Here is an 11,541-nt window from a genome sequence, read left to right as displayed (position 1 = left end):
CAGACGGCGGAGGTGGAGAGAGAGCGGAGACTTGAAAAAGATGAGATCTACCAGGCAGGGAGAGACTGGCACGACGCAAGAGGCGCAAGGCGGATGGTTCAAGGGAGGACGAGAGAAATGTCCGTTCGGGGGGTCAAGCTTTTAGACGAATAGAAGACAAGGCAAGACCAACTCCAAGGCAAATTGGCCAGGAGCAGCAACCAGAACTTGCTGTGAACGAGCTCAGGCAAGGGAACAGTGACGGGCCAAGTTCATCAAAGGCCAGAATGAACAGCGGTCAAACAGAACAGCGCCTCCTTGTCCTTCGCTGGGATGACGATGGGATGAGTAAATCGAAAAGACAGAGACGGCGGAAGTGTCCTGGTTTTGTAGCAGAAGGGGCCCGGATCCTTGGACGAGCAGAAGGACCATCAGATGCGGCGTGGCAGCAGCTTGTCGGATGGAATGCCCGTTCAGCCAGATGACAGTGGGTCTATCGGCGGGCGGCGACTGGGGAGGGGGCGTCCGTCGAAGAAAATAGTATAAGGGCAGGCTCCTTTTTTGGCATCATGCACGTCTGGTAGCCACAAGTAGGTGGTAGGTAGCGGTAGGTAGTGTGCGGAAGCCAGGAATACCTTGGTTGGCTACTTGCAAGCGGAAGGATTCGATGGCCGGCATGAACCAGACGAGGTAGTATCTGAGATTTGTACCTAGACGAGTTGCCAAGGCATGCCTTAGTGCCTATCAGTCGAGGAGTACCCGAATAGGTCGTGGGATTCTCCGTGCTCTGTGCCTACTCCGTACATCCCAGCAGTTCCAGTCGATACCAGACGACGCACTCGTGCAAGCGAAGTTGGGAGCGGAAGCACCTATTCAGTCGTTCAGGCAATCGTAGATGGGTGATCCCCACAGATCGGTCTGCCGTCCGGCCGGTCTCCAGGCCGGCTCACTTGTACTTGTGCCTCGGGCAAGATGTGCACTAGCATGAGGCATGCGGTGCAGCAGGCATCATGTAAGTGTCGACAAAATGGTCTAGGTGCATACAAGCGGCACAGCTTCTTGGGCAAGAGGGGGAGAGGGGTGTAATTAGCCAAGATGGCGAGAATGCCATCGCAGACAAGGGGGACATGGGAAAGGTGGCTTGCGGTGCTGGCCAAAGAAATAAGACAAGAGGCTAGAGATGCACAATGTATTGCATTGCCGTGGTTTGAGGTGGATGGAGAAGGCGGAGGGGAAGAGGCAACCCTTAGCATCAAGTCCCCTCTTGGTTGATATGGATCGAGATATTGATCTTGATGCTACCATTCAGAAAGAGAGTGGAGCAGCAGTACGTCTTAGGACTCGGGCTTGGTGCCTAGTATCAACAGAGCATATTTCTCCCGACTCGGCAGCTGAGACACGGGGACGATGGATGATGATGGTGATGATGATGATGAAGAAGAAGAAGAAGAAGAAGAAGAAGAAGAAAAAGAAAAAGATTTTCCGGGAGAAAGCACAGGGGTGGGAACGGAGAGGCGGAGGGGAAAAGGGGGACGACTGGCCTGTCTCTCGCGATGAGCAGAGCATGGCAAAAGGCAAGACATGGCAATGGTAAGGCCTGACGGGGCCTCGGTGGTGTCGCAGCACGGGTGGCAGGGTCTGGCAGGTCGGGTCTGGCAGTGGGCTTCCTGACATGGGGTTAATTGGCAGGGGCGGGCTTCGATCAGAGAGGCCAGCTTGGCCGGTCAATGCAATGTGAAAGCAGCGGCTTCAGATAAGATGTCGCTCGGGGTTGTGCTTGTGCTTGTATGTAATAGTTAGGTACCGTACTTCGCACGAGGCAACTGGAAGTTGGGCAGGGAGATAGTTCATACCTGCTGCAGCTGAAGCATGGGGCCCTGACTTGAGCGCGAGCAGCGAGCTGTCGTTGGTCCATCAGGCCCGGCTCAGTTCGCCGTTCTGTTCAGCAGGAAGACGGGGTAGGTACACTAGACGTGCTGCGGGACTGGTTCGAACACTCCTTGGGCCGGGAGCCGGGCCATGAGCGGTTGAGGCAGACATGGGTTGGTGCCAGAGTCGCAGTGGTGGTACTCGTAGTGCTACCCTAGGTAAGGTAGTTACCGGTAGTAGTGGTAGGTAGTATGTATTGAGAAGACCACCCAGTAATTCAAATCAGAGACGGCAAGAAATTGAGCCCTGGACTCGGAATAGCCTGTTTCTGCAAATGCTGCCGGGTCCAAGACAGGCGAGTCGACAAGGCGCCATGCGCTGGGGGAGTTTGCGTTTTGTTCGATTGCACATCAGCAAGGGCATCCTGGCCTCGTAAGGATTCGGGGACACACACACACACACACACACACACACACACACACACACACACACACACACACACACATACACCAAGATAGAAGCCCTCGCATACCTAAACATAGCCATTTGTAGGGTCCATCTTATCGGGTGATCGCTTGATTGTTGCATTGCCCTCAGCGGTTTCTTTCCGCTGTCTTGGTGCCTGGTCCATGGAGAATCATGTGTTAGAAACGAACCAGAACGCAAGTGGCAGTCTGGAGAAGATTGGCTTGCTTACTGTACAGGTACAAGCACCTTTGCGGCGTGCGCCAAAGCAGAAAATAGGGGGGTGCATGGCGCGCACTTGTCACATACTCTTTCTCACCGGATTGAAGCTGCTACCTGGTAGAAACTCCATGCTTGTAGGCGGTGGGCACCGCTAGGCCGTTACATCGCAAGACACCACCAACCAACGACCGACGTGGCTTCATCCGCAGCGTGTGCTCGCGTGCATGTTTGTATGTACAATACCATATCAACCATCATCGTTAACGGCGTAACTGCTACTCCGCAAACGCCGTCTCCTGGTGGTGCTCCCCAACGGCGAAGGCAGCCCAAGCCTTAACGTTAAGTGCCGGCTAGAGCATGGCAAGGAATGATCGTCAAGCGGACCGGGCGGCCCTGCTGTGCCCCCCAGAGCTCCATTCGATTCCCGCAGCGGGCGCGTGTACGGCAATCCGGTTCCCTGTCTGCAAGTCAGCGAGGCCCTCAAAAGCGCTTGACTTGTACATCGCTAGTAGGTACATGTTGAACCAAGCTCCTCGACTTCGTACTCGAGGCGATTTGCCGTGCCTCGACACATATGCCTGAATACTCTCTTATCATAGTAGTAGATCCAGTTCCACAGCAATGGGCCGGTTATTTGCATCTCTTAGCAGCAGTGCAGGTTGATGTCGACGAAACCGAACACGTCAGGCCCGAATTTGACAACAGCAGAGCAAGTGTGTGTGCCAGATACTTCGGCCACAGGGTGGAGGAGCAGCGTCTGGGACGACAACTGCTAGGAATACCTTGTACAAGCAATAGCGTACCGAGGAGGCAACCTTTAACAAAAGCCCGAGGTGGGAGAGAATCCATCCATGTAATGGTTCCCTGAGGTGTGCATTCGAGTAGGTGCGTCTTGCATTTTGGGTATACTGGCATCACCCATGCAATAGCAAGGAGGCGACGTTCGTCTAGTGTGGCAGCAGCGACAGTTTCGCCCACACAATTTTTTCATATTGAGTGAGGTGTTGGTTGATCTTTGCGTGGATAGGTTGAGAGTCAGGTTGAAGGCCGACAACTCGCAAGGAGCCTGGGAAGCATGAGTACGTTGGGAGATGCACCACTTCAGGCTGGCTGGCAGGCACCAGTATGTCCGGCAGCAAGTCCTTGACGTTGGCACTCAACGCTGGTGGTTGTCTGCATATCTGCACATCTGCGCTCTGGTGCCCGTACGGCATCGCCACGCACCAGCAACAGAGGAAAGGCGACGAGATCGCGCATGCGGCATTGTGTCGAGGCCTGACAAGACGAGTGTGTGAGCAAGACAGGGAATCGAGATCCAAGAGCCCAGCTCGGATGGACGCCAATTGGTTGCTGTGTTGCCGACAGCCAGCGCCATGGAGCCCCCTCCGAAGGGCCTGCATCTCGACTCCATCCCGGTCTCAGCGTACTCGCCGAACCCAACCCCATCGCAGGGTCGAGGATAGTCCAACAGGGCAGAGCGGGACAGTGCAGCATGACAGAGGACAACAGCCATGCAAACACATGCCGCCCCTTTCATTGCCCAACAGTGGCAGGCTCCGTCCTTGTTTCCGCTCTGTCACGCCGCCGTATCCGCACCCCTCCTCCCTCGTCCTTCTCTTCAAGTGCCTTCAAGTCCCTGCCTCGCGCACGCCCTCCATCTGGCTCGGATGGCAGCCGTATCGTTGGAACCTCACAGCCCAATCTGTCCCGCTACCTGAGCTCCGCAGATCGTTGGGTTCCGCGCCACTGCGAGAAGAGGGGATTTCGAGGGTTTTCGCCGTTGTCCCTGGACATGGGGAGACCGGGATGCATGGGTCGAGCGCTGTGGCGCCCGCTGCTGCTGCTGCCAGTGGCATAGCGGAACAGCTTTGTAAGGCAGAAGACGGAATATGTACTTGTAACACTCGAGATGGCATGACGGGCATGACGGGCAGGACGGGAAGGGTGAGGGCGGCATTGGGGCGCCATGCTCGTGCAGGACCTTGTGCAGCACGCGAGGAACGACGGTGGGCAAACAAGAGGCACATTCTGCTGTAGTGCTGCTTGCGGATGACTCCTTTCCCTCGATCTTATTGATTCAGACTGCCAACGGCGGTGTTGCAAGCTGCAGCTCAGCTGGAAGTGAGTAAGTAAAGTAAGGTAGGTAGTAAGTGAGGGAAGGTGTAAGACGCTCATGAAATTCCCATGTCTTGTCCCTCGTAGCTTCCCAGTCTACCTGGTCCGGGATTCGGCTCTTGCAGAGAAGGAAGGTTGTGCGGCCGCGGCTGCTGCAGCTTGTCGACCGAAATCTGGCGCACGGGTACTTGTAAGCTCGGGCATTGGAAGAGGAAAGGGAAGGAGCTCCCCCTTTTGATTTCCTTGGGCCCTTCAACCATCGCATCGCTTGGATCTATTTTCTTCCAGCCTCTGAGAGGATTTTGATGACGACGGTACTGCCTCAATACAATAATTCAGTTAGTGAGATACCTTGCCTAGAGTGCCCCTTATCATCCACCAAGGATTGGGATCCCTCAGGTAATGCTACTAGGCCACCGCCTATGGCGTGAGGCAACACTGAGGACCTGACCAATCGCTATTTTCCCACGTGTTCGCGAGATTACTACCCAGTAGGTTCAAGACAAGTTGAGAGCAAGGTACTATTATAACAGCAATAGCAGGGGGCGTCATTTTGGCCCGTCCCGTCAACTTCCCAGCTTTGCCGTTCTGCCTGATCGTAGCGAGGAACATCGCAACTGCAACCACATGCCGTTAGCAGCCAACAGCTCTTGAGCATATCACCTCAAAGCTTACTGCTCCCTCACACTCTGATGAGGGCTATAACGCAGCTGGGAACCATCTTAGCAGTAGCTTCGGTAACTCGAGCTCTGAATCTCACCACGGCATCGATGGTGCGGGCAAGACTCCCACATCCCGTCTCTATGATGCATGGCCAGCTACTATTACGCGCTCTGATGAATTGTATCGTGATTCGAGGACCGGAAAATCCAATGCGGAGATATGCAGGTATGTAGTATGCATTACCCACGCCACCAGCTCCAGGATACTGAACCTAATCCCCATGTCAGCTAAGAGAGTTACGTAGTAGGAGTAGGAGTAAGAGGCCGATGAAAAGATCCTAGCACGGAAATTTTAAGGTGTGTCAACCTGTAGCCATTATCTGCCATGTTACCACAACTTGGACGTGGCTCAAAGGATCCTGGCCCTTCGGAAGCTTGCCTGCAACAACTCTATCGGAAGATAACCGCCCCGTAATGCGACATGTCCACCTGATTCCTGGCGAAAGGGCTTTGGAAGCTGCCATTGGCTGCAGTTCTTTGTCAAGATGGGACATTCATCAGTCAATCAGGCTTTTGCAGAGTGCCCGCCGCCTGACGCTATACCTACCTACGGAATACATACAAGACCTGGTAGCATCACAGCTGCATGTACAAGACAAGACCCCAGCTTAGTACAGTACCTACATATTACCTTACTAGAGTATTAGATATCGCCAGGTAGGAGTTGTAGCAGGTAGGCATGGTAAGGTAGGTAAGATATGGATCAGGTGCTGGGTTGGTGGCTTTCATGCAGAGTTGATTGAACGACTTCCTATCGCTTCTGCTTGCATGTGACCGTACTTCGACTACTTTCTGTGAATTTCATGCCTTAGCCGATGCTACGTGTCCAAACCATCTTACAGTCGACTCCAAAACCGGCTGCACTTCAGAGGTACTGGAAAACGAAGTGAGGACAAACCGTTCAAACCCATGGGGATCTCTCTTGAAGGCATGAGCTTGAAGGCATGAGCTTCAATAACTGTGCGAGCGAAGTACGTAGCCGTACTTGGTCATTTTCCCCCCTTGCCTTTTCTTTTCTTTCTTTCTTTCTTTTTTTTCTAATCATCCAGAAGAAGGAGGGCACTGCAATGCATTCTTACTTACGTCCAGGTTGGGCTGCTCCGAGCTTGTTGCATCTCTTCCATATGTCTGTAAGTGTAATAGGGTTGCTTCACACAACCGGAGGACGGGTCCATGCTACTGCTCCGTCTCTATCATGTCTCCTTCTTCTGCCGAGAATGAACGGTAAAAAGAGCCGGATCCTCTTAGATGCGTTGGGTAATGCTCCAACCCAGCCGTATAATGCCCATCATTGCCGTTCTCACTACCTACATCTGCAAGTGACTGGTACCTTGCACGCAAACTGGACCTTGGACATTCATGCTTTTCACGCACCTTCGAGCTAAGAGAAGCATCGGCTCCGCTCTGAATGAGAAAAGAAGGGAAATATCTAGTCTAGAGGATGAGAATGACATGCTTGCCGGCCTCAAGCTTCACGTCCTTGTCCCTTATTAGCGGCCTGCTTCCCAAATCTCGCCCTAGTCCTAAACGGGCACAACCCCTCCGCCCACTTGTTTCCTCTTCCAAAATCCCACGCCGTCATGCATCCGATACCTCAACGCAGCTTCACCCAAAGCACAAGCTTCATGCCCACCTGAGCAAACGAGACAGCGCTCGACAACACCACCAGCCTCCACCCCAAGCGAGACAACGCAGACGAGCAGCAGCAGGCCAATGCGCAGCGGCCATCATGTCCGATAGACCTTCGCACAGAGGCGGCCGCGGCGGCGACCGAGGTGCCCATCGAGGCAGGGGAGGAGCAGCTGGCGGCCGCGGAGGCTCGTCCAACGCCCAGGGCGAGCGGCCCAAGAAGGAGAACATCCTGGACCTGGCCAAGTACATGGACAAGGAGATTATTGTCAAATTCAACGGCGGCCGTGAAGGTAGAAATCGCCCCCATGCACAGAGGGAGAGAAGATGGATGGATGGAGACATTGGTGGAGAGATATGATGGCAGCGGGAGTGGTACCATGGCAGGAAAACCGACCTTGGCTGACGAACTTCTTTGACACGCAGTCCGCGGCACCCTGAAGGGCTACGACGCCCTCATGAACCTGGTCCTCGACCAAGTCCAGGAAACACTCCGAGGTCAGCACCCACCCCTGCCTGCCCTCTTTTCAACTCACGAGTCTCTTCTAACCCACGGCAGACGACGAAGGAAACGAGTCATCTCGGCCCCTTGGCCTCGTTGTCGTCCGAGGCACGCTCCTCGTCCTCATCAGCCCCGCCGACGGCAGCGAAGAGATCGCCAATCCTTTTGCCCAGCCTGAAGAGGATTAAACAGGGCGGAATATCATTGATTTAAGAATAAATGGACACTTGGAGTGCAAGAATTCGACGCAACTATTTTGGAAAGGTTACAAGGTGACATTGGAGGCGAAAAAGAAGAAGAAATCCACGATCTACGATGGTAAAAAGGGCAGGATCAGGCCGGGCCTCTATTCGGCCCTATCTGTTCCTCTTGCAAGAAAACGGGATACAGCAGACTATTGGAAGTCAATGCTGTACGGCGTATTCACGACTGGTGATTATAGATTTGGCAATGGACACGGCTCTCATCCTCAAGACATGAGAGAAAGCATTGAGATGGGCGCTGGCATCAACCCGAGCTAGAGGCGCGCTTTTGAGATTTGAGATACATTTACGAAGTGTCTATGGAAGGAAATCACACAATATGTCACATCTTGGTCACGAAGGTGAGAAGAGCAATGTCTGAGCCTACTCTACTGCATGCCAGGATTTAGTTACTTGCAGTCCGGGTATTTTGAGGTTCGCAGCACCCGGCAACTCAACAGGACATATCTTCTCCCCCCTGGGGCTTCGCCAACATGTAATTCGGGCTTCCAAATTCAACCTCAAGGCGTGATTCGGGACACATGGTGAATCAAGATGCAAGTTGATTGAGAATAAGTATGTATATAGGTTTTTTTTAAGGGCGCTACCTACTAGAGTATGTATACGCGGATGACTTCTGTCTTCGCTTCTTCCTCCGGTTGACTCCATCTCCCTCACCCTCACATCGTCTTCTATCCTCCCATTCCTTCTCACATCATCCAAAAATCCAGACAAAACAAAAGGAGCAAAACATTACGGAAACATTCTCCAGCACCGGCGCAGATGGCTGCATTACTGCAGGTCCGGTTCTGCCAATATCGCACAAGCCCATCAACTCTTTTGCCCATTGTCTCCCACAGAGCCCTTGCTGCTTCTTCATTTTCTTTGCTTTTCGTCTCTTTGCTTTACTTCACCACAATTAGGCTTGCCGGACACCGTCGATGGGTTGTTTCTCGTCTCTTCTTCTGCCGCGTTCTTTCCGCCTCTCTTGCGCCGTGGCTGGGCTCCCTCCCCTAGAAGCTTCTGCCTGGCTTGGCGGCCTTCATCAATTCGTTGAAAGCGCTGAGCAGCTGCTTCTTGAGCTCCTTGTAGGTGACAACAAAGTTGGTCTGCTCGTCTCTGCTGGTCAGGCAGACTCTCTCGTCAATGCCAGCGTCAAGCTTGTTGAGGCAGCGTATCATGTGTCCCATGTCAATGACGGGGTTTCCAGCGCTGTCCACCTGGTGGAATACATAGTCTCTAAAGAGCTTCAGCATATATCGCTCCCCATTCTCTGACCAAGCTCTGTCGTTTTCGAACTCTTGTCGTTCGTTAATGGTGCCAAGCTTCATCAGAAGCCTGGCAATCCGCCCGTTCTCCAGTTCACGGAACAGCTCAGAGTTGAGGGTGTCCGCTCTATGCTGGCTCTGGTCGAAAGCCGTCACAATGTGGGTTGCTATCCCTTGAATAAACTCATCAATCGATTTGTGAGGAGCGGGCGGCGTGAGCAGCCACGTAATGGTATCCCTCATTTCCGGAGAGTAGGTCCGGTTCATCTGTTCCATGGCCGCGCTCACGTTGGTGAGCTGCTGGGAGGGCGTGTTGGTGGCGAGGCAGAGCATGGTCCGGCCAAACTGCTGCAGATCGTCTTGCTGCAGGTCTTGGATTGGTCGTCTGATTTCAAAGTGAACCACGTCCAGCACAGAGCATGCGCTGAGGCGAATCCGGTTCTTGTCCGTCAGGATGATCTTGCTAGGGTCGAGACAGCGCGCTGCTAGGTTGTTGCTGTGGATCGACTTGAGGCCGCTGGCAATCTGGGTAATGTAACCCCATAGAACCGACTCGGCAATGGGCGCCTTGGGCTGGAAACGGCCGCCGCCTGCGTGCGCCGCATTGGGCGCGAGGTGTACCTCAGCCAGCGTCTTCGAGAGTGGATGGTAGTCCTGCACGAGGATGAGGGAGCTATCTCCAAACGCTCGAGTGGTGAAAGCATCGTGGATCCTGACCACGTTGGCATTTTCAACCCGCTTCCACTCCTTGACGGATCGGATGGCATGCTCGTTGGTCAGGCGAAACCCCTCCAATCTGCGCAGGCAGTAAAGGTTACCATTCTTGGTTGATGTGGCCTTGTACACCCAGCTGGGGTATCCAAAGGTGTTTGCATTCTTGCGGTGTGTCGTGTCCAGAGCCACCAGGGAATGGTAGCTGTCCAGCTGGGGCAGTTGGGAATTGGGCATCACCTGCATGGCCGCTTCCGACTTCTTTTGCAGCTCCTCCCGCAACTTTTCGGGTACGAAGAAGTCGTGAGTGAGACGGTGGTATGGCATCAAGTCTTCTCGGTATGGCCCTATCGGGGCGTAGAGGTGATGCTGCAATGGTTGCAATGGCGCCGCAAAGGCATTTTGGGGTGGGAAATATGTCGATGGCGCGCCGGTCATGGCACTATGATCCTCAGCATAGGGATTGAATGGAGTGGTAGCCAAGCTTTGGCTTGGCATGTTGAATACATCGTAGCCGACGGATCCATCTTGCGATGTACCGTTTGCTGGCGTAGTCTGTATGGACGTTAATGGAATTTGCATCGTGACAAGAAGCGAAGAAACGTACGGTGGAGGAACTGAGGTCGAAGCCTGGTGTAAATTCCCGGATAGTGGCAGGATTGAATACTTGTGCGTCCGAATCCGGCAGGGTAGATGGTGTGGCGGCTGTACGTGGTAGGCGGTCAATATCAAGCAGACTTGAAGTGAGCGTATGCCAGGCTCTCTTACCTCCTAAGCCGCGAGGAGTAAAAGACGGGGCGGTAACAGCTTGCGAGGAAAAGGTAGGTTTCTTGGTGGTTGAGGTGGTGGTTTGGAGAGTCGAAGGTGTGAAGGATGGCGACTCGACATTGAGCGCCTTCTTCGAGCTATAGCGGGAGAAGCCTGGTTAGCTACATGCACATTATGTGAATCAAGAAGCAGACAGTATCGGATATTGACATCGATCAAGGTGAGCACGGTGAAACGGCGCCGGGTATGTGCGTTTGTGTAACAGCTTCTGCCGAGCTGAAGGTGATGGATGGGCTTGCTGTTGCTCTTTTGCGCTGTGAGGGACGGAAATCGGAACCTACCTGTCTTGCTGGTGCGAGTTCGAGTTCCCCTTGTTCGGGTCGTGCGAGAAGGCACACCCTTGCTCTTGATAGCGGCAATGGCCGTATATCACGACATTTCGGCAGAGTGTATCTTTGGTGTCTGCAGCGCCCTCAAATTAGCCAGGACCGGTCTGGCGATGCCTTTGCGATCTGCCGGAAAACCCACCTCGCGTCTTGGGCCTTGGAGAGCCGACCTGGCGCCGCATCTCGGCGGTCTGATATCGCGATGTCGCCATTTTTGATCAAGTGTAACTCCAGAAGAGAGTATCGGTGCCGTCCCCAGGGCCGGAATTACGACTTCTAGTGGTGGGATCAGCTTGCGATTCTAGCTTCGCAGAGAGCGCAGTAACGGCGAGAACGAGTCGGTGACTGGATATCGAGTGCGGTGGGATCGAGTACGAGACAGATTGCGAGCAAGAGCGAGAGTAGAGCGATAGAGAGACAGGTAGAGCGGAAACTGGGAGAATGGAGGGAGAAAAGCAAGGACGGAGGACGCGGACGGGGAGGAATATGTATTTAGGTAGGTCGGGACAAGGAAGGTTCGAGGCGGCTTGGGCTGGTTGGTTTGTTTATCAACATACTGGATGGCGACAATCGTCTCCCATGGCTCAATTGATCGGGGCGGCGTCGCGCCCATGGACGAAGGTTAAAGCAAACTCTACGCCCGGCTGGGACAGAAAGGGCTGG

General features: G+C 53.8%; 2 protein-coding genes across 2 annotated transcripts; one reads left to right on the top strand and one right to left on the bottom strand.

Moving 5' to 3' along the window:
• Positions 1–7,101: 7,101 nt before the first annotated feature.
• On the top strand, positions 7,102–7,691 carry BBK36DRAFT_1155221 (U6 snRNA-associated Sm-like protein LSm7; the record flags this gene model as incomplete). The annotated part of the gene is made up of 3 exons (XM_024893811.1): positions 7,102–7,294; positions 7,428–7,499; positions 7,561–7,691. 3 exons carry the CDS (start codon positions 7,102–7,104, stop codon positions 7,689–7,691), a joined length of 396 nt encoding a protein of 131 aa, XP_024753734.1.
• Positions 7,692–8,758: 1,067 nt separating this feature from the next.
• On the bottom strand, positions 8,759–11,090 carry BBK36DRAFT_1155220 (hypothetical protein; the record flags this gene model as incomplete). The annotated part of the gene is made up of 5 exons (XM_024893810.1): positions 8,759–10,279; positions 10,332–10,429; positions 10,493–10,629; positions 10,834–10,954; positions 11,021–11,090. The coding sequence occupies 5 exons, from the start codon at positions 11,088–11,090 to the stop codon at positions 8,759–8,761; spliced, it is 1,947 nt and encodes a 648-aa protein (XP_024753733.1).
• Between the last annotated feature and the right edge of the window lie 451 nt (positions 11,091–11,541).

The sequence above is a fragment of the Trichoderma citrinoviride genome, assembly GCF_003025115.1.
Source record: "Trichoderma citrinoviride strain TUCIM 6016 unplaced genomic scaffold BBK36scaffold_1, whole genome shotgun sequence".
In the NCBI taxonomy this organism is placed as follows: Eukaryota; Fungi; Ascomycota; class Sordariomycetes; order Hypocreales; family Hypocreaceae; genus Trichoderma; species Trichoderma citrinoviride.
Note: the sequence above shows the minus strand (reverse complement) of the source record. Positions and strands in the feature narration are given on the sequence as shown.